Source organism: Rhincodon typus, chromosome 7 (assembly GCF_021869965.1).
Source record: "Rhincodon typus isolate 14 chromosome 7, sRhiTyp1.1, whole genome shotgun sequence".
NCBI classification, from domain to species: domain Eukaryota; kingdom Metazoa; phylum Chordata; class Chondrichthyes; order Orectolobiformes; family Rhincodontidae; genus Rhincodon; species Rhincodon typus.
Genome location: NC_063338.1, coordinates 48,190,245 through 48,213,496, shown reverse-complemented (window position 1 = coordinate 48,213,496; position 23,252 = coordinate 48,190,245). Strand labels below are relative to the sequence as shown.

The window sequence follows — 23,252 nt, the reverse complement described above, 5'->3', positions numbered from 1 at the left end:
CTCCTCTGATGCTGCTTGGCCTGCTGTGTTCCTCCAGCTCCACACTGTGTTAATAATGTAAATAATTGTTGGATATATTGCAATAGCCTTAGTTAGGAGTTAGGAATTAGGAGCAGGAGTAATCTGTAAGCCCCATGTTCTGCTATTCAAAAAGTTATCTTTCTAAGGCTATAATTTGTATGATCAGAATTGTAGGAATCAAGGGTCAATTGATTTTTTTATTTTCGTTAACATCGTTGCCAACCAACTTTTTGTCACATTCTTTGATTATCACAGTCCTTTCACTATAATGTATTAATTTTCATTTCAGCCTTACAATCACCAATTGATTACCAGAAGAAGGAACTTGGTCCCCAATTTTTCAGAAGCAGGACAGAAACAAGAAGACTGTCCCAACCCGCCCCTGGGCCAGATACTGCCAATGAGACTACAGGCTGCAATGAGTAATAACAGCATGGAGCCAAAATGAGCAATACAAGGGACCTGCAAATAGCAAGGAAGCCCTTCAACTTAACTTCATACTGAAAACATATCACATATCAATAATTAAAATATGGTAAACATTGTCCCCATACTAGTATCATTTATTAAGCTAAACATAACCAGCCATCAGACAAGTGATACTCTTATTAAGTCTATGATTAATAGAGTACCTGAACTAAATTATGAAACAATTTTAACAATACAGTCATTCACTTTCAATGATTTACAATTCATTGTAAATCATTGATTCAGTTCTTTGCATAGTCTATTGAATATATAATAAATATCACTAATTAAGATGGCATGGACCTGGGGGCTGGATTTTCCTGAATGATGCATTCAGTTAGTTGCAGGTTACTCCAAATTGATTGAATAATCCCCTCTTGCCTGGATGGCTATAGCTCCAAAAAACTTAAGAAGCTTAACACCATCCAGGACAAAGCAGCCCACTTGATTGGCACCACACTCACAAACATTCAATTCCTTTTACCACTGCCACTCAATAAGCAGCTATCTACAAAATGTACTGCAAAATTCACCAAGGCTGCTTAAACAGCACTTTCTAAACTCATGGACACTACCATCAATAAGTACAAGGGCAGCAGTTACACAGAAACACTGGTACCTGCACGTTCCCCTCCAAGCCTTCACCATTCATACTTGGAAATGTATTGCCATTCCTTCGCTGTCTTTGGGTCAAATCCTGGAATTCCCTCCTTATTTCCATTGTGGGTCTACCTATGCCAAATGATTGCAGTGGTTTAAGAAGATCGCTCACCGTCACCTTTTCAAGGGCATCTAGGTATGGGAAATGAACGCTGGCCCAGCTCACATCACATGAGTGAATAAAAACAGTATTTTGCTAACATATATATTCTTTAATGTTTAATTCCCCTCTTATTGTAGACAGTGATACACAGATGTTAACAAAAAGATGATTGATCTTCTATGGCATTGCAAAGTAATGTAATACATTGCAACCAATGTAATAATCAGATTAAGCAGTATTAGAGGGCAGAACTGTAATTGTTCCCAGTCAAGTAAGGGAGGGATAAGATGGAGTGAGGTGAGAAGAATGAGAAAGTGTAAGAAAAGCCACCAGAACAGAAACATGTAAGTACCTACACCAAAAGGATTGCAGCAGTTCAGGAATTCAGCTCACCACCATTTTCTCAAGGGCAACTAGGGATGGGTAATAATTGCTGGCCCAGCCAAAGATGCCTACATCCCATGAAAGAATAAATGATAAGGGTGAGATTTGGGTGGGTGAAATTAAGGGGAAAAATATTAGTTGTTATTCAGTTATGCACCCACGGGAAAATAGCTATTATTCACTTACAAAACTGAGGTTGTTACATCTTGATCAAGATCTGCTCTATTAGGAGTCCTTTTAAAAGTAGACACCAAAGTAGAATCATTATCTATTAAAAGTTTACAGTGCTGCATTTCCAATTTATTCTCATAACATTACATTTGAGTGGCTAGGGATAGCTGGAATTGCACTTGTAATACCTTTGTTGGAGTCCCACGAGGTTACTGCACATCTGATTCAGCTTACTGGTACTCAGCTGTTTTCATTGGGAATGAGGTGGTAAAATGTTTTTTTTGATCTACAAATATAACTAAAGTGCCATCCAGTGGTCTGACTGAGTAATCACAAGCTACAAAGAATACACAGTTATGATTGTAACGGCCTGTCACAGCATAATTTTCACTATTCCATACTGCATTGAATAGGTCCCTTTTTTTTTGTTGGCTGTAGATTTGGTGGAGTGGAAACTCCAATGCGCTCTGTGTGAAGAGGGTCAAATGTAACCACCATTTATGGGGAAGTTACAGAAGTTGTAATATTCCAGGCAGCCATCCTCACACAGCTGATCACTCTTTGTGACAACAAATGAGACTGTTTTGAGTTTGATGTAGTGATAATAACATTGATGAATTGATTGCTATCGGAGTTCTTGCATGTACCACAATGAATACTTCTGAAAACCGTTTGGGTGAATTTTAATTATTATTTTACAATTTTAATATAAGAAGTATTCGGTGCTATGGTTGTCATTAAGACAATTAATGTTTTGTTAATTACAAATTTCAACATGTCAAAATATCTTCCAGCATTCCATAATTAAACTGCTGTTGTTAATAAATCAATATATAAACATACTTGTACACGGCTTTGCTATTATATGTGTATATAATACATGTGGATAAATAGACAAATGATGTAATTGTCAACTTATATTAAACAGTTATAGCTAGTTACCTGAAACGACGTATGGATTGGTTGAACAAAAGGTTTGATCAGTGTGTTATTTCAGCCATTCTGTACTGTTGTGTTATCCTTAATTTCGTTAAAAGAAAATGCTTCAGGCACAAAATATCATTATATACAGACATTTTGCTTAAATCAATAAAAAAATTGTTACTTTATTAGGTATATTGGGCTGATTCTTATTTGACTAAGTCCATGTTGCATTGATGTTTTTGGGAAGTTTAAACAGTGAGTCCTAACAAGTTCTTTCGCCATTCCTTACCAAATGCTCCACAATAATTACTACCACCTCGCTATGGTGTCTCTTACATCCAATTCCAGCCCTATCTCATCATACACCATTGTGAAACAGTTTCTGCTCACCAAATATCCTGGAATTTATCAGCATTTAGGGTGGCACGGTGGCTCAGTGGTTAGCACTGCTGCCCCAGAGTGCCAGGGACCCGGGTTCAATTCCACCCTTGGGTGACTGTCTGTGTGGAGTTTGCACATTCTCCCCATGTCTGTGTGGGTTTCCTCTGGGTACTCTGGTTTCCTCCACAGTCCAAAGATGTGCAGGTTAAGTGGATTGGCTAAGCTAAATTGCCCATGGTGTTCAGGGGTCTGTAGATTGGATGGGTCTGGGGGGGATGCTCCAAGGATCAGTGTGAACTTGTTGGGCTGAAGGGCCTGTTTCCACACTGTAGGGATTCTATGATTCCTTTCTCTTGTGCTGTTTTAAAAAGCTGGCTGATCACCCGGAAAAGCACTGTCAGTCCGAAGCTACCCTACACAGTTCCTCAGAGATGGTAAGAACTGCAGATGCTGGAGTCAGAGATAACACCATATGGAGCTGGAGGAACACAGCAGGCCAGGCAGCATCAGAGGAGCAGGAAAGTTGACGTTTCTGGTTGGGACCCTTCTCCTCAGGCAGCTTGCCCTCCCACTCAGCAGTTCTCAGTCGAAGGGGTTGACATCATATTGTGTTGCAGCATGCTAAATCAATCTCACATCTGCACTGTGTGCCACATCTTATGCAGCAAACACACTGTATATGCAGCAAGCAAGTGGCCATGTCTCGCACTTTAAGCGGACTAATCCTCACTGAAGTCCATGGAGGCATCCATGATTCAGGGGGTCCTAAAACTGTACATTAAGGACAGATTCCAATATGAGTCTAGGAAATCGGTCACACTCAGTCATGTTCTCATTCGGGGAGTTCATTCCTTCGCAGTCAGGACAGTGAGTCACTTACAGCCTTTTGGCTCCAAAGTGGCCAGTCCAGAGGTAAGGTTAGAACAATCAGGAAGATACATAGCTATCTCTCAGGGGTCTGGGACTTTTCATCTGGGGCTGTCCGATTAGGTTACTGAAGTGGATAGCCACTATCAGCTCCATCAATAGAATCTAAAGGAAAGTGGGCTGGAGGGGAGAGGGACAATGGGGGCCACTATCATGGGAAGGATACCAGGGGAGCCTATTCTTCCTTTTAATGGAATGTGTTTTTTGTGTATTCTGTTAAATATTATTTTAAATATTTCAAATTGTTGTTCTATTTCAATGATTGCCAATTTAGTGCCATTTTATTTTCTCAAGTTCTATTCGCATTTCCAAAATATCAGTTCTTCTCCTTTTTATTAATGTGGTTTTTGTCATACTTATATCCTTATCTATCTTCATTTGAAAAACTGCTATGTAATGGTCACCACTGCTTAGATGTTCACCCACTTTTACATCTTTCTCCTGTAGTTCAATTCCTGTTATGTGGTTCTTTGGTGGGTGTTTTCACATATTTGGTTAGAATATATGGCAAATATACATTGCATATAGTGAAACTTATAAATTAATTTCAAGAATAAAACTGCAACTAGGGTGAACCCCGACTGTGTTGTTTTCATATTTGAGTTCTAACCTAATTGGCACTTAACCAATCAAGGTACTGTATAGAAGCAGGTGAAGTCACCACAGTCCCAGGGCTGCTCTCCCAGGACAGATACATCTGGTGGTGGTTTGAAAAAAAATCAAAACAACTGCAGATAACAAGGTGTAGAGCTGGATGAACACAGCAGGCCAAGTAGCATCATATCCTGCTCGGCCTGCTGTGTTCATCCAGCCCTACACCTTGTTATCTCAGATTCTCCAGCATCTGCAGTTCCTACTATCTCCAAAACAACTGCAGATGCTTTAAGTTTGACACGAAACCGGAAATTACTGCAAATGCTAAGCAGGTCTGGCAGCATCTGTGGAGAGAAATCAGAGTTAACGTTCTGACGAAGGGTCACGTGACCCGGAACGTTAACTCTGATTTCTCTCCACAGATGCTGCCAGACCTGCTGAGCTTTTTCCAGGAAGTCATGTTTTCGATGATAACAAGGTGCAGGGCTGGATGAACACAGATGGCCAAGCAGCATCATAGGAAGAGGAAGGCCGACATTTCGGGCCTAGACCCTTCATCAGAAAATGTTTTCGGTGATGGTTTAAGCTGGAAGTCACCATGCCTCAGTGAGGGGTGATGTTCAGAAGGAGAGTCTTTTATGGTCACCTCACTGGTGTGGGAATTGAACCCACACTGTTGGTGTCACTCTGCATTGCAGACCACATTCAACTGACTGAATTAAACCAAGCCGCTGTAAAATTAAAAGATATGAGAGAGCAGCTCCGTGGAATGATGCACAGAAGCAATGAGTAAGGCAAATACTGGACAAGCAAATAATGCATTGAAGACTTAAAGTGGAAAACTGCCAGGACTGGGGCGCGCAAGCGCACTGAGAGACTGGCCAGTTTGGGCGCGCAGGTGCACTGGCGGGCCGCCCGGTTTGGGCGCGCAGGCGCACTGGCTGATCTAGGCGCGGAGAGCATGGAGTCGTTGGCGTCGGAGCTGTTTCAAGTTCAGGCGGTGAAGTTTGGGAGCTTCGTTTTAAAAAGCGGCATATCGTCGCCTGTTTACTTCGATTTGAGGGTTATTGTGTCCCATCCGACGCTGCTGAACCAGGTATCATTTCCATGTTGTTGATTTAGTTTAGGCCCGAAGCAGCTCAGAGCCAGCGGTGTGTTTCAGTGGCGGTTGGGCTGGTTATCGTCAGCAGGGACAAAGTGGAAAGAATTGTATTTGCCAACTTTTTGTCATAAAGATACTGGAGATATAAAATAGTAAACTTAACAGGTTCGGTAGTATCTGTGGAGTGAGAAACAGTTACTGCTTCAAGCTCAATGATGCTTTGGTACTGCGAACAAACTTCTGCCACATGCTGTTAATGAATAAAATAAATCGTCCTGTATCCTATTTTGGGGTCGTCCACAAGTTTGACGTTTGCTTGCAATAATCACGAAGGAGTATATATGGTGTGGCCTTGCTAAAAATGTTAATTTGGCTTCCAAAAGTCTGTCAACTTAGTAATTATAGTTGATGGATAAATGCGAGGTATTGCATTTTAGTACAACAAACGAGGTTAGGACTTAGGACTATAACTATTATACAGTTAAAGATAGGGCCTTGGGTGGTGTTGTGGAACAAAGGGACCTAGGGGTGCAGGTACATAATTCTTTGAAGTTTGCATTACGTATAGACGGGATGTTTAAAAAGGTGTTTCGCACGCTTGCCTTCATTGCGCAGTCCTTTGAGTGTAGGAATTGGGAAGTCATGTTGAGGTTGTACAGGACATTGGTGAGGCCTGTTCTGGAATACTGTGTCCAGTTCTGGTCACCCTGTTAAAGGAAAGATGTTATCAAACTGGAGGGGATTCAGAAGAGATTTATCAGGATGTTGTTGGGTGTGGAATATCATAAAATCCCTACAGTGTGGAAACAGGCCCTTTGGCCCAACAAATCCACGCTGAGCCTCGGAACATCCCACCCAGACGCATCCCCCATAACCCACCTAATGTACACTTCCCTGGATGCTACAAACAATTTAGCATGGCCAATCCACCTAGACTGCACATCTTTGGACTGTGGGAGGAATAGGAGGAAACCCACGCAGACATGGGGAGAACGTGCAAACTCCACACAGACAGTTGCCAGAGGCTGGAATTGAACCCGGTTTCTGGTGTTGTAAGGCAGCAGTGCTGCCACCATGCTGCCCCAAAAGTTTGAGTTATAAAGAAAGACTGGATAAGCTGGGACTTCTTTCACTGAAGTGTAGGAAGTTGAGAGGTGACCTGATTATGAAAGTTCATGAAATAATGTGAGGTATAGAGAGTTAATGGGAGGTATCTTTCCCTACGATAAGGGATTTCAAATTGAGGGGACACATTTTTAAGGTGAGAGAATAGAGATTTTAAAAAAGACATGAAGGGCAAATTTCTTTTACACAAGGGGTGGTTCATGTGTGGAATGAACTTCCTGAGGAAGTGCTGAATGTTGGTCCAATTACAATGTTTAGAAGATATTTGGATGGGTACGTTAATAGGAATGGTTTGGAGGGATATGGGCCAGGACCAGGTAGGACTGACTAGTTTAGTTTGGGATTATGTTCGGCATGGACTGGTTGGACCAAAGGGTCTGTTTTTGTGCTGTATGACTCTGACTTTTTTCTTCTTCTAGGTTTCTGATCTCCTGTGGAAAACTGCTCAGAATGCTGGAATCAAATGCAATTCTGTTTGTGGAGTTCCATACACTGCCTTACCTCTTGCAACTATCATCTGTTCTACCAATAAAATCCCCATGCTCATTTGTCGAAAGGAGGCAAAGAATTATGGTAAGTCTGCATTATAATACACCCTTTACCCTGAACCATGCTGAAGATGAATTTCAATAATGAAAATTTTAATGATCCATGTAGTAATTGACACTTAAAACGTTTAGAACTTGTGATGACCTAACACTTAAATATTTAATTTGCTTTGCATTTTAATTGTGAAGGGAAATATTTTTTATATTAGTAACAGTTCAATACAAAACAAGATTTTTGAGTTTTTCTTGAATACATCGTTTATTCTCTGACTCTTTGCATTCGGTTCTAAAACATGACAATGTTTTATTTTAGATCAAAGTTATTTGATTATACTGTACCTTAAAATACAAAGGGAGGTAGCAATTTATTTTTGTATACCCTGAATGATATTAATTATTTGTATATTGAAACAAGCCAACTCACATCTGTGAAATAGTTCATGTTCTGTGCCTGGATATTGAGTCATTCCTAGTCTTTTCAAATAATTTTGCAGTTTTCAGATGAATTCTTTATGTTCACAACTCATTCCATATTCATTGACTATTTTTAAAACTGAAGCGTATATATCTTGTTATTGTGGGAAATCAGTGTTATCAGGGATAGATGGAATTGTGGAATTCAACCAAACAGTGTCTGCATGGTTTCATGAAAGAGAAATCATGCCTGACAAGTTCACTAGAATTCTTTGAAGAGGTAACAAGAAGAATAGATAAAGGGAAAGCAATGGATCTAATATGTTTGGATTTCCAGAAGGCATTTGATAAGGTTCCACACATTAGGATACTTAATACGGTAAGAGCCCTGGTGTTGAAAATTATATATAGGCATGGATAGAGGGTTAATTAACTATATAGAAGATAGAGAATTGGGATGAGGGGGGGAAATTTCAGGCTGGCAACCTATGGGGTCATGTCCATTGATCCCTCAAAGTTGCTACCCAAGTTGATAGGGTTGTAAAGAAGGTGTATGGTGTGTTGGCTTTCATTGGCAGGGGAATTGAGTTTAAGAGCCACGAGGTTATGCTGCAGCTCTATAAAATTCTGGTTAGACCACACTTGGAATATTGTGTTCAGTTCTGGTCACCTCATTATAGGAAAGATGTAGAAGCTTTAGAGAGGGTGCAGAGGAGATTTACCAGGATGCTGCCTGGACTGAAGGGCAGGTCTTATGAGGAAGGGTTGAGGGAGCTAGGGCTTTTTCTCATTGGAGCGCAGAAGGACGAGAGGTGACTTAATAGAGGTGTACAAGATGATACATTGGATACGCAGAGACTTTTTCCCAGGGCAGAAATGAATATTGAGGGGGCATAATTTTAAGGTGATTGGAGGAAGGTGTAGGTGAGATGTCAAAGGTAGGTTCTTTACACAGAGAGTGGTGGGCATGTGGAATGTGCTGCCAGCAGTTTTAGTGAAGTCAGATACTTTAGAGACTTTTAAGCGACTCTTGGATAGGCACATGGAGGATAGTAAAATGTAGGGTATGCAGGGTAGTTTGATCTTAGTAGGATAATAGGTCGGCACAACATCGTGGGCCGAAGGGCCTGTACTGTGCTGTACAGTTCTGTGTTCTAAAACATAAAGCCATGACCTCATTGAATGGCAGAGCAGGCTCAAGGAGCTGAATGGTCTACGGCTGCTCCTATTTTTTGTGTTTGTATGTTCTACTGAGGGAATTACAAGGCTGACCCCTAATGTCCAAGATTTGAGTTATAAGGCAAGACTGGATAACCTTAGGCATTAAAACCTTGAAAGGAGATATCTGAATGATGATCTTGGGTACATAAATTACAGAAAAGATATGGAATGGAAAAGATCAAATGTTTATTTTAAACTTAAAATTTGCACACAGGGCAGGTGAATAAAGTTCACAATCATAAAAGGCTAATTTAAGATTAATATCAAAAAATTATTCTTCACATGAAGATTGACTACTGCATGCAATGGACTTATTGGCATTCCGGAGAGAGTCTGTGGAATGAATTGAGGAGAACTGTTTCAAAAGATCACAAGATAAGAACAGATGGGGGCAGCCATTAGTCAATGTAAGTTCATCTAACCAGAACAGCCCTGAAGTCTTGAGCGTCTAACTGTTCCTCAGCACATTCTTCATGGTTGCTTGGAATGTACTACAAATTTGCAGATAGTTAAAAGAGTTATTAAAAAGTGATGAGCAAACAGGTACTGCTCATAATCCTATATTGCACAGCGATGAGGATCAGACTGCTGCAATTGACAATGTGTCTGATGATGGACAGATCAGTTCTGACAATCAAAATGGGGCCTTTTGTCCCAAATGACAACTAGCAAAAGTGTACTGAAGCCAAGAATCTACCTGAAGGGGAAAATCAATGATTAGGTGCTACTATTATAATAACTTGTTGTGTACACAGAATGAAGAGCCAGTGGGAAAGCAAATATGTCCCCAGAAAGAGGATACTGTTAAAATGAATCTTATTAATAGGCTGAAGAGATCAAACAGTAGCAGTCCAGGAAGCTGTAGCGGGCATGACTTTCGCCTGCACAAAGTGTAATTTTTCATGACATTTGAACAAAAGTCAACTCTGGGTTTTAAAGGATCAAAGCCCAAAAATTTTTAGAACTGAAGTTATCACATCAAAACCTTCATTTAATTATAAAACTTACACGTGCTATATTTCTTCCAGACAATAAGGCAGGAAGAAATTTGATTGCTTTTGTTTTTGTGGAGATGGGGGAACGGAATTGCAAAAGCAGCAAAGAGAAATACTAACACATAAAAACAAGGTACAGGGACCAATTTCCAAAATGAACATTAAACAAATAAACACTCAGGTCTTGTGCCTTCCTGGGGAGTGAAAGAGAGGTTCAGGCCTTGCCATTTAGGCTCCTGTGCGTGTTGTCTCTGTACAATAGCCCTTGATCCAAACCTTGGTGCAGGGGTAGAGGCCATCAGTGTGGCCTTTCCCTACCCAAGTCCCTGAAAAGCATTGAAGCTTAGGGTTGACGTGATACTTTCAATCCTGGGGTTTTTGGAGAAGTAGATGATTTGGAGTGGAGAGGCTCTCTTAGAACAAAAAGAGAGAGAATATATCAATGCATTTCCTGTTGCCTCGTGATAGGTGAGTTGAGTGTGTTTTAGTTGAAAATAGGTTCCTTGAAAACACCTAATTGTGTAAAAATAGACCCTTAAAAAGTATCTAAAATATTTAACTTTTACAGGAGTATGCATGGGGTGTGTTTTTTTAACTTCAAAATCCATTAACTTTTTAGAACTGTAATATTGCATTGTTCGTCATAATTATTAATTCTTTAATTAAAGGCACACGTCGTTTGGTGGAAGGTACCATCAACCCAGGAGAAATCTGTCTTATTATCGAGGATGTTGTCACAAGTGGTTCCAGTGTCTTGGAGACTGCCGAAGTTCTACGTCAAGCAGGATTAAAGGTCACTGATGCAGTGGTGTTGTTGGACCGAGAGCAGGGAGGAGGAGCCAGATTAGAAGAGGAAGGGATACGTTTACACTCTGTTTGTTCTCTATCCACATTATTAGAAATTTTACATGGCCAAGGAAATATTGACAGTGAAATAGTAGGAAGTGTCAAGACATTCATAAGAAAAAACATACTGCCAGCAGTGAGTAGAAGGGTGAATGGTTCAACAAAACAGATTAATACCCAGCCTGATGGAACTGCTGCAAAAAAACCCTGCCAAGAAATTAGTTATGGTGCTCGTGCTCAGCTTCCAGGGATTCACCCAATCACAGCAAGGCTTTTTAAGATAATGGAAAAGAAGCAAACCAACTTGTGTTTAGCTGCTGATGTTACAAACTCAAAAGAGTTGCTGCAGCTGGCTGATTTGCTGGGTAGCGAGATCTGCGTATTGAAAACACATGTTGACATCTTGAATGATTTTAACCTAGATGTGCTCAAAGACCTAAGAGCAATTGCTGACAAGCATGAATTTTTAATTTTTGAAGATCGAAAGTTTGCAGATATTGGGAACACGGTTAAACACCAATATGAAGGTATCTTGATATCTTTTTAAAATTTTGATAAGTTGATGATGTCTGTAATGAATAACTAATGATTACCTGGAAGTAAGACTATAAGTGCACAACTTTGAGAGCCTCAGTTCTTCTTCAGTTGTTAACTGAGGCTCTGAAAGCTTGTGTTGTCAGGTAAACCTGTTGGACTGTAGCCTGGTGTCATGTGATTTCTGGCCTGTTGCCAAAGGGAAGAGGTTAGCACTTAAAGTCAGATTCATCAGTGACATGGCTGCAAGGGGATTGGGGCTGGGAACTAAGTATTCCAGGATATCCATCCTATGAAAAGGATAGGCAGATGGGCAGAAGGTGGAGGGTTTCCTTGTTAATAAGAAATGAAATTAAATTGAAAGCAAGAAGCAGTTATAGGATCAGTAGGCGTAGAATCTGTGTGGGTAGAGTTGAGAAACTGCAAAGGAGGAAATACAGTGATAGGAGTTGTGTACAAGCCTCCTAGCAGCAGTAAGGATGTGGAGCGGAAAATAAATTGGGCGATAGAAAAGGAATGTAAGTAAGGCACCATTGCAGTTATCATGGAGGACTTCAATCTGTAAGTGGACTGGAAAAATCAGGTTGGTTGCAGATCTACAAAAAGGAATTCGTGGAATGTCTACAAAATGATTTTTGGAGCAGCTTGTGGTAGAGCCCATCGGGATGGGTACATGAATAGGAAGGATTTAGAGGGATATGGCCAAATGCTGGCAAATGGAACTAGATTAATTTAAGATATCTGGTTGACATGGACAAGTTGGACCGAAGGGTCTGTTTCTGTGCTGTACAACTCTTAAGACTCTAAACTACACCTTATTCTCAATGATAGGTTGCATTTCTTTGTTTAATCACTTGTGAAGGCCTTGATAAATGTCCAATTTTCTTTTGAGTTCTGACAAAAATGAGTAATTGTTACAACTTTTGAGCTGTGCCAGATTTGTGTACTCTGTGATTTCAGTTCTGGGAACAAAGACGAGCCTTTGTTTTCAGCAAATTGCAGTGTGTCCTTGTAAGAATCTACCAATTCTTGCAGATACTTGACACTTGCACGTTAGTGATTTGTTTTTGCCTATGTTTTAGCTTAACAAAATCCTTATTATCTTTGGCCAAACTAGCAGAAAATTGTGAAATCTGCTTCATTGCAATAACAGCAACTACAATTAGCCCCTCCTTCAGAAATGCAGGATAACATTCTCTGTTTTGCAGAGAATAGAGAGTTCATAATTTTGAGGTTTCATTCACATATACAGTGGTGTCTAGTTGGCATAAGTTAGATATGAATTAACTTCTAAATACTTATAAAACAAGCAGGTATGCAAAATGAGATTAAAACTGTGTAGTGAAGAGAGTTTATTTCAGAGCAGCATTCTCCAGTGGTTTGAGCATTAAAAATAAATATGCTAGCTTCCAATTAGTGTATTGTATTTATCAAAAGACAACATTATAGACACATACTTGGGTAGATTGACTCCAGATACATATGTCAGATATTGGCATTTGTCCCACGGTTTTGTCTCATACGTATTTACTGTGTGAAACATCTCATTTCTAAAGGTCAGTGCATCTTGAGGATAGCAATAATCTATCTGTTAGCTTTTGTGTTTTCAGAACAGCTCATTTTGTGCTAGTTACTCCCGATAATTACAGACCTGTATTGACAGAAATCTAAACTGTCGTTAAACTATCCTCGCTAGCTAACTGAGATAACAAAGTGTAGAGCTGGATGAACACAGCAGGCCAAGCAGCATCAGAGGAGCAGGAAAGCTGACGTTTCGAGCCTAGAAGAAGGAGGGTCTAGGCCCGAAACGTCAACTTTCCTGCTCCTCTGATGCTGCTTGGCCTGCTGTGTTCATCCAGCTCTACACTTTGTTATCTCAGATTCTCCAGCGTCTGCATTCCTACTATCTCACTAGCTAACTGTTGGTTTATGAACAGATTGTATCTTATGACTGCAAAGTCATTGCCTTAAAGCAAGCATGAAGCAAAGGATGGAGAGGATTTTGTATGGGAATGGAAGTACATACATGAGGAACTTGAGTTACACCTCAGTTTCTGAAGCATGGCCAGATCTTGGGAGGTAGTGGTGTAGGACGTGTTGGATGGGGTGAAATTGTTGCACCACTGTCAAATTAGAATAGTCCAGTGAAACCTTGTTATAGAACAGTACAGGAGCAGGTCCTTCAGCCCACCATGTTTATGCTGTGTGTGATGCCATTCTAAACTATAACTATCTACCTGTATGTGGTCCATATCCCTCTATTCCCTGCCTGTTCATGTGTCTGTCTAAATGCCTGTTAAACATTGCTATCATATCTGCTTCTGCCACCTTCCTTGGCAGCGTGTGCCAGGCATCTACTATTCTGTGTATAAAAACCTTACCTTTCCCATCTTCTTGAAACTTACCCCATCTCACCTTAAACCTATGCCCCCTACTATTTGACTTTTCCATCGTGGGATAAAGACTCCAATTATCCATTCTATCCCCTCAACCCCCAAAGCTCTAGAGAAAACAATCCAAGTTTGTCCAATCTCTCCTTATAGCTACTGCACTCCAATCCAGGTGGCATCCTGGTAAACCACTCAAATCTTCACATTCTTCCTATGATGTGGTGACCAGAACCACATACAGTACTCCAGATGGAATCTAACTAAAATTTTATACAGCGGCAACATGACTTTCCAATTTCTTCACTCAGTAGCCCAACCAATGAAGGTAAGAATGCTGTGTATGTATTCCTTACCACTGTGCTGCCACTTCCAGGGAGCTATGGACTTGCGCCCTGAGATCCCTTTATATATCAATGCTCCTAAGGATCTTGTCATTTACTGTATACTTTCTTCTTGCCTTTGACCCCCAGAATGCACCACCTCATGCTTGTATGCCTGATTCAGGATCCATCTGGTGTGAGGTGTTTCTGAGCCTCTCATCCTAGCTTGAATTTATGAAAAGCTTGTTTTGAGAAGTCTTACTTTGTAATCACTACCCATAATTCCCCAAAATAAGTCATGCTGATGATTAAGCTGTTCTGTCTTTATTATAGTTGCATTTCATACCTTAAGAATGGAAGTAGACCATTCTGCTTTTTAAAAAGGTCCTGAATTTCAGTTCAGTCAAGACTAATCTATACGTCAACTCTACTTACTTGCCTTTGATCCGTATCACTTGGTAACTTTACCTAACAATGTGTCATTTTCAGCCTTGAAAATTTCAATTGACATAGCATGCACGCTATCTTGGGACAGAAATTTCAGATTTCCACTATGGTACGTGAAAGCGTGCTTTCTAGTTCCCCTCTTAAATAACTTACTTCTAATTGTGACCTCACCAGAGGAAGCAGTTTGTCTGTCTCCTCGGTCAAATCCCGTTATCGTTTTAAGTACTTCAGTTAGAGCAAATATTCAACTTTGTTATCAGAAGTAAATATCAGCCATGTTTATGAAGTTGTCATTACAGTTTAAATCTTTATCACAGGGTATAATTCCAGTGAGTCTGTGCAGGACCCTGTCCAAAGTTCCTGAGGTCTGATGCTTAAAGTGATGCTTAATGGAGTCTAAGGCTATGTATAACAGAAGCATTTGTTTCTTCCCTTTTTGAATTCCACTCATCTTGAAATATGAGTAATGTTCTGTTAGCCTTTCTGATTACCTTTTTCACTTGTACAGTAGCTGTTAGTGATATGTGTATGTGGACAGCTAAATCCTTTTGATCTTCCACAGATCCTAGCCTGTCAATGTTAAGAAAAGGATAAAATTTGTCAGTCTTGGATTAAAAATGAATGATCTTTTTGATTTCCCCTCATTGACCGTTGATGTGCTTAGCCACTTAATCAATCTGTCCCTTTAACTTCTTGATCAGATTTGCACAACATATTCTGTACCGTCTAAATTATAGAACTGTTGGGGGTGGGGAGGCATGTGGCCCAGCATTCCTGTGCCAGGTTTTTAAAAGAACTGTCCAATTTAGTCCGATGTAACAACCTTCAACCTCAGCCTACAAAATCTGATTTCACCTGTTTAATTATTGCATTCTAGATCACAACAACCCTTTATGCAAATAAGTTTCTCATCATTTGTTCTTTGGCTCTTGTCAGTTATTTTAAATATATAACCTATGATTATCGAGGCTTTAGAGTAAATAACTTATCCCTGCTGGCTTAATTTAAAAACTCAATTTTGAATACTTCTATTAGGACTTCCACTTACATTTCTCTGAATTAAAGAGAGCAATCTCACATTTCCAGTCCTTTCATATAGCTAATGCTTTTCATTCTTGGTAAACCTCCTTCGTAACTTTTCCAAGGCCTTGCCACCCTTCCTAAATTTAGTGTTATCTGCAGTTTTGGATATGCTGCCCTATTCTTTTATCCAAGTCACTTACTATTTCTGGGGAAAAGCTGAAATCCAGCATGAGTTGCTGGGAGCACCACTTGTCATATCCTGCAAGTGTTTTCTTTATCTTGCATCTCTGTCCCTCTTGCCCAATCAGTGTCACAAGCTGTGTTAATTTCCTTGCATTTTTATTTTTGATGATCCACGTAAGATTACTGAATTAATTCAGAACTTCATATAGACAACATTTGCAGATGCTCAGCTCACCACCTTCCCCCACCCCCCATCCCCCGTCCCACACCTTAAAAAGGTCAAATTGACTAGTCATATGAACTCTCATTGATCAGCTCTTACTTATTCAAGTGCTCAGTTGTCCTTTGCCAAATTATGTATTCGAACAAGTTTCCACAATGAATAATTCACAAAATTGCTTTACCATCTGACTTGGCGAATGCTAGTTCCTTTCTTAAATAATGGAATAATATTTACAATATTCTAATCCAAAGTCTCAATTCCTGGATTTAGAGAGATTTAAAAAAATATGACTGACTCTTCTGCAATATCCCTAAATGTTTGCATAGGATGGGAATGTGTGTTAGAGAGCTGACTTGAATCATATACTGAAGTAGCTTAACATTAGGCCTGATTTAAGGAATTCCTAGTACTGTCAATACATTAGGAAAACAAAGAAAAATAGATATACACAGGTATTCAAACAGCATAGACTGATACGTTTATGTTTGACTGTCTCATTACTGTGTAAGACTTTGGCGTCCTTACTACTGTATAACATTGAGGGTCTGCAATGTAAAAATGCTTTGTTTGATTAATTATGTCTTGTTCTCCAGGTGGAGTGTACAGAATAGCTTCTTGGTCTGACTTTGTGAACGCTCATGTGGTTCCTGGCCCTGGAGTAGTGAAGGGATTGAAGGAAGTTGGATTGTCTCTGAACCGAGGCTGCTTGCTGATTGCTGAAATGAGCTCTGAAGGTTCCCTAGCTACTGGGGACTACACCAAAGCGGCTGTAATTAAGTCATTCTAACGTTTTGCCAAATGAAATAGTGCTGTGAGAAAGATACCTGAAAAGTATAAGAAGTGGAATTGGAGGATCTTTATTAGAAGGTTTTAATATCTTTCTACAATAAATCAAGGCCTTTGTTATACTGAGATTATGGGAGGAAGAGGTTTTGTTTCTCTTTTGTGATTATAGCTTCTTAATTGAAATGTATATTATAGAATCATGCAGTGGTTACAGAAGGAGACTATTAGCCTGTCATGTCTGTGCCTACTCTTAACTTGTGCCACTCCCCCTCTGTATCACTTAAAATTTATTCTTTTCAGAAAATTATCTTTATTTTAAATCATTCATGGCATTTGGGTATTGTTGGGTGGCAGACACTTATTGACCATCCCTAATTGCCTGAGGTGGTAGTCAGCTGCCTTTTTGAACCATTGCAGTATAAGGGAAAACGTTGTAGGATAAGTCTGAAAGCCTTTTATGTAAAGGTAAGTGACAAAAACCAATAATTTAGTAAAATTTGCTGTACGTAGTAGGATAACAGGAATCAGTCGTAGTGGCCTTGACAAACTTTGATTATTTTTCAGTATCTTAACAAAGTAATTTATTGATGCAAATCTAACAACTTCACTGCCATATTTAAAGTTAGTGATTTTGGATTAATTCATGAGTTGTAAACCTAGAAATCATTGTGGTGCACGAAGGTGCCATTTGGTCCCTTGTGTTTGTCAGCTAATAAAGTCTATTGAGGCTAATCCCAAATTTTGGCTCTGGTTCTGAAACCCCCTTTGGTTTTGGAACCTCAGGCTCATTTCCAGGTGTTCCTTACAGGTATTGAGAATTTCTGCCTCTCCCACACTTTCAGATATTGACTTCTAACCCTGAACCAGCATCTGAGTGAAGAAATTACTCCTCCACTGTCCACTAATCCTTCCACCATTTATTTGAAATCTGTAACCCTAATTGTTTCTCTGTTGTCTCTACTATACTAAGAAATTTCTTGATTCAAAGGATTGTGTGAATCTTGAATTCTCTATGCCAGAGGGATGTGGATGCTCCATCACTGAATATGTTTATGGTTGAGATGGATGGATATCTGGATGCAGAAATAGAGTTGAAGACCAAGTTAATCCATGATCTTATTTATTGAATGATGGAACAGGTTCAAGAGTCTATATGGTCTACTCCTGCTCCTTTTGTAATGTTTTTATTAGGCAGACTGGTTGCAATTACTAGTACCATCCAGTTTCTAGTCCACCTTGCCAAATCACATTTCATCATCATAAAAGTGACCTTCCTCAGTGTGAAACTTTGACTCTTGTTATTAAAAAGAATGGAGATGGAACTGCTCTAAAATTTCTTGAATAATGATCGTTACCTGTAAAATTCTTTTTTCTGATGCCTGTTCTGTCTGCCCAGATTTATTCCCAAACACTGAGTCCAGAACAGCCCCTTTTTTTGCTGCACTTGCAAAATATTGTTTTTAAAAGGAGCATTCTGAATGTATCTTAAGAATTTGGTACCTTTGCCTTTCACACTAAATTTATCCCTGTTGTATGACAGGTATTGAAATCACCTCTGTTACTGCCCCCCATTATTTCTGCACTTAGCAGCAATTTGCCTACATATTTAGTCTTCAATCTCCACATTTGGAGGTTTACAGCATACTCTTAGAAGTATAATACTGCCTTTTTCAATCCTCAGTTCAACCTATTTAGCTTTTGATACTTCTTTGAGCAGATCATTGCACCTCATTGCTGTGTAATTTTTAAAAACATGGATTACTTGAGAATTTGTTTTACTACATTACAAGAGATAACATTCATGCCAATATTAATTTCTAATCTTTTTTTGTTTATGTAGGTAGAATTGGCTGAAGAACATTCTGATTTTGTCATTGGATTTATATCTAGCTCAAATGTCAGCAACAGAGTAGAGTTTATACACATGACCCCAGGAGTCCAGATGCAGATTGCAGGTAAGGGTGATACTTCACATGACATTTTAGTTTTAATACTGTACATTATATTGCAGTGGTAGAAGGCAAAGAGCTTTTGCTGGTCACTGGACCTTCATGTTTGAGTGTAGTGGGAGTAGATTATGGGAAGTTTCAACCAATAACAAACTCTTACATGCTTGTAATTGCTTAACTGGGAAGAACTTTTTTTTTTGTAGAGAAGTCAGCCCTGATTTTTATATGCTTAGCAGAAATGCACTGCAAAGACAAATATGTAATCTCATCCTGCATACCATCTCCTATGTGGATTAGGATTTTTGCTTGCTTCAGCTCCTGAGAGAGAACAGTTGAACCCTGAGCTGCTCCTATTGACTAGTGTCTGATGTTGACCACTCTGGGTTCATCTCAATGTTCGTGAAATAGTGATCACTGTGAAACCATCAAAAGCTTATGTAACAATTAGAATTATTAACACTGGACAAGCTGGCATTTGTCTTATTGAGAGTTCAATGTTATACAGCATTCTACAGTAATGTGTTGTTCTTTCCAACTACTCAGTGGCCAGAGAAGTAGTAGCCCTAAATTCCATAGACCCTATTTCCACATCCTTTCATCTTCTTTTCCTTTATCCAGTTAGTTTAACCAAATAATTGTTGGCATGACTAATCAACAACTTTGATAATACAACCAAAGCATTGCAACCTGTTTGCATTTTAATATTCTCCTTTTCTGTCATAATTTAAGGGTTTGATTGCTTACTTGTACACATTTGAATATTTGCAAGTGCATTTATCATACCTGTCTTGTCCCTTCATAATTTTAATAATGTCTTTGAATTATCAATAAAATCTCAATTGTTCAGTTTTCTTCACATTTTGACATCCTTGTAACAGAGACTATTCTGGTGAATCTGTGCCTGTTTTTTTTTTCCCCCAGTTATTCTCAAGTTGTGGGCATCACTAGCATTTATAGCCTTTACAAGTAGTTCTTGATGGGTGGTGGTGGGTCATATTGTCACTATGCAGTTGGGTAGCAGATTGCAGATTTTTCACCATTGTATAGCCATGTTGGGATAGTGTGTGACTTGGAGATGTTGGTGTTTCCATGCTTCTATTTCCCTTGTCCTCTTAAGAATAGATAGTCTCCAGTTTGAATGGCGTTGCCAAAGAAGCCTTGGTGTGTCATGCTGTAGCGTTTCCAAGTAGACACAGGTGGTGGGTGCATAGGAACATGGCCACCTGCAAGCCACACACCAATTCAACTTGATACTAACTGTTCTTTCACTGTCGCTGAATGAAAATTCTGGAATTCCTTTCCTAACAGAACTCCATGTACCTACACCACATGAAATGTAAAAGTTCAAGAAGGTGTCCCATTGATGGTTAAGCTGGGTCAAAGAGGTAGAATTCAATGTGCATCTTAAATAAGCAAAAGGGTTCAGACAGCAATTGCAGATTTTAGGCAGCTGGAGGAGCAGCTGCCAGTAGTGATCATCTAGAATTGCATTTCTTTGTCAAATATTGACTATATAATTTGCATGCAGGGGTGACAGAGACAGCCTGCGCGTGTGAGCAGGGTAACAGAGAGAGAAAGAGAGTGAGTGTGTATAGTGTGGTGGGGTCAGCTGTAGTGCAACATGAACCCAAGATCCTGATTGAGGCTGTCCTCATGGCACTGAACTTAGCTATCAGCCTCTGCTCCAGTGACTCTGCGTTGTTGTGTATCCTGAAGTCCGCCTTGGAGGATGTTTACCAGAAGATCTGAGGCCGAATGTCTTTTACCGCAGAAGTGATTCCCCCACTGGGGTAGAACATCCCTGTCTGGTGATTGTTGTGCGGTGTCCATTCATCCGTTGTTGTGGCGCCTCCTTGGTTTCACCAATATACCATGCCTCAGGCCATCCTTGCCTGCAGTGTATGAGATAGATAACGTTGGCTGGGTCGCATGGAGGCGTTCCCACGTGTCATGGCAATATTCATTGTCAATGATCTGACATGTCTTGCAGAGGTTGTCATGACAGGGTTGTATGGTGTTGTGGTCGATGTTCTCCTGAAGGCTGGGTAGTTTCTGCAAACAACAGTCTGTTTAAGGTTTGGCAGTCATTAGACGAGAAGTTGAAGCATAGGGAAGATCTTGACAAGTTGCTTGTTGTCATCGATAATGTGTTGAAGGCTGTGCAGAACGTGGTATAGTTTCTCTGCTCCTGGGAAGTACTGGACGTGTAGGGCTTGTCTGTAGGGGGTGGCTTTTTAACATGTTTAGGTGGAAGCTAGAGAAGTGCAGCATAATGAGGTTATCTGTGGGCTTGTGGTAGAGTGATGTACTGAGGTGTCCGTCCTTGATGGAGATGCATGTGTCCAAGAATGAGATTGATTCTAAAGAGTAGTCCATGTGAAGTCTGACGGTGAGATGAAACTTCTTGATATCACTATGTAGTTGTTTCAGTGATTCCTTGCCATGAGTCCAAAGGAAGAAAATGTTGTCAGTGTATCTGGTGTATAGTGTTGGTTGGAGGTCCTGTGCAGCAAAGAAGTCTTGTTTGAACTTGTGCATGAAAATATCAGCATATTAGGGTGCACATCTAGTTACCATGGCTGTTTGGTGTGCGTACCCAGCCTTCAGGACAACATCGACCACAACACCACACAACCCTGCCATGACAACCTCTGCAAAACATGTCAGATCATCGACATGAATACTACCATGACACATGGGAACACCACCCACCATGTGTTTGGCAGATACCCATGTGACTCGGCCAATGTTGTCTATCTCGTACGCTGCAGGCAAGGATGCCCCAAGGCATGGTATATTGGTGAGACCATGCAGACACTATGACAACGGATGAATGCGCACCACGCAACAATTGCTAGACAGGAACGTTCCCTCCCAGTGGACGAAAACTTAAGCAGTGAAAGACATTCGGCCTCTGATCTTTAGGTAAACGTCCTCCAAGGCGGACTTCGGGATACACAACAACAGAATCGCCAAGCAGAGACTGATGACCAAGTTAGATACCCATGAGAACGGCCTCAACCAGGATCTTGGGTTCGTATCACACTACAGATGACCCCACCACACTATACGCACGCCTACACACAAGCACACCCTCACTTTCTGTTCAAAATGTGGCATTTTATAAATTCCTACTTCAGAAATAAAACCAGCCTGACTCCAAGTTAAAACATAGATTCTAAACAAGGCCTCACATCTAAAATGCATTGTCTGACCTGAGTCACCTCTGCTATACTGATAAAACCTTTACTTATCTTGGGGCAGTGACTTGAAAGAAATTCTGGAATTTGCATATTAGTCAGTTGAAACCTGTATGTCCTTTTTAACTGATTAAAGATTTAACAGCATCTTAGGTTTGCTCAACGCATTTGCATCAGTTCTATGACCCTTTGATCTTTTGCTTATAAATTCTGTCTGATGCCACCTCTCTCATAACACCTGGAGAAGGAGCGAGACTCTGAAAACTGGCGTTTTCAACTCAACCTGTTGGATTATAACCTGGTCACTGGCACCTCCACATCATGCCTGCCAAGATGTTAGATATAGGGACGCAAGTGCTTGTATTATATGTAGTGCTTTAAGTGCTATACAATTTTTTTTTAGTTTATAGAGGAGTGTTTGGAGATGAATGGGATTATACTTTTACTATGTGATTAAAAATCTTTGATCTTGAATTAGAAGCAGATTATGCTGGATCATTCTATTTTATGTTCATTTTTTCTAATAAACTTCTGCTTTATTGTTAAAAGCAAAGCCTGCAGCAGTGTGCGCTTTCATTTCAGGGATAGACCACATAAAACCAGAACAAATAAAAATATGATCAACTATGAAGTCAAGTTCTTGTCTGAGATCAGATGTGTCCAGTAATAATGTCAGTTGCAATCATAACACTTGAAAATGCGCCATTAAGTAGCTCTTCAGCACTGACCCATCTGATATACTTCCTAAATCAAAATAAGTACCTTCATAGATTAGCCAGTAAGTTGAAACAAAGTTGTGCCATTTTTAAAAATAATTCTATACAATGCAAAAGCATATTTCTAAAATGTCTGATTGACTCAGCCTTAGTAATAATGATTTTGAGTTAATATTTACATGTCAACCAAATAGAGAAAGGGACATTTGGAACCATATCTTGGGTGTATTCAAATCAATCTAATTCTGCCTCATGTTTCTTCTTAGCGGATAATCTGGGCCAACAATACCTGAGTCCTGAAGAAGTGATTCACAAGAAGGCCTCTGACATCATCATTGTCGGCAGAGGGATCTTGTCTGCAAAGGATTGTGTGGAAGCTGCAAAAACGTACAAAAAGGCAGGATGGGCAGCTTACACGAGTAGGTTGTCATCTGATAACAACTGAAAGTTTGAGAAGGCTCTAGAGGTGCCTAATAGCAAGCAGTTGAAGTCAGTTGATTGTTATTTTACCTTTATTTTGTAATGAGGTACAATTATTGAATGTACTTTTAAATAAAACTAATTTAAATAGTATTTGAAAGGTTAACTTTTCATTAC

At 39.8% G+C, this 23,252-nt stretch overlaps 2 protein-coding genes across 5 annotated transcripts in view; both read left to right on the top strand.

Moving 5' to 3' along the window:
- Window positions 1-2,875, top strand: part of LOC109920575 (rho guanine nucleotide exchange factor 25-like) — a 41,543-nt gene extending 38,668 nt beyond the window's left edge. For all 4 annotated transcript variants that reach the window (XM_048599025.1, XM_048599024.1, XM_048599023.1 and 1 more), the window contains one exon: window positions 311-2,875. In XM_048599025.1, the coding sequence (XP_048454982.1) occupies window positions 311-447 (137 nt within the window). In that variant the 3' untranslated portion in view covers window positions 448-2,875. The remainder of the gene's footprint in view (window positions 1-310) is intronic.
- A 2,695-nt stretch (window positions 2,876-5,570) lies between these two features.
- Window positions 5,571-23,228, top strand: umps (uridine monophosphate synthetase). Its single transcript, XM_020520616.2, has 6 exons — window positions 5,571-5,729; window positions 7,280-7,433; window positions 10,707-11,411; window positions 16,598-16,773; window positions 18,631-18,745; window positions 22,922-23,228. The coding sequence occupies exons 1-6, from the start codon at window positions 5,595-5,597 to the stop codon at window positions 23,098-23,100; spliced, it is 1,464 nt and encodes a 487-aa protein (XP_020376205.2). The 5' UTR covers window positions 5,571-5,594; the 3' UTR covers window positions 23,101-23,228.
- The last annotated feature ends 24 nt before the right edge of the window (window positions 23,229-23,252 follow it).

Bases quoted from the DNA above. Each gene is read 5' to 3' on its own strand.
- umps (XM_020520616.2), top strand. From the start codon at position 5,595: ATGGAGTCGTTGGCGTCGGAGCTGTTTCAAGTTCAGGCGGTGAAGTTT. The intron at 7,434-10,706 runs GTAAGTCTGCAT...CTTTAATTAAAG, and splicing joins AAAGGAGGCAAAGAATTATG to GCACACGTCGTTTGGTGGAA. The intron at 18,746-22,921 runs GTAAGGGTGATA...GTTTCTTCTTAG, and splicing joins AGTCCAGATGCAGATTGCAG to CGGATAATCTGGGCCAACAA.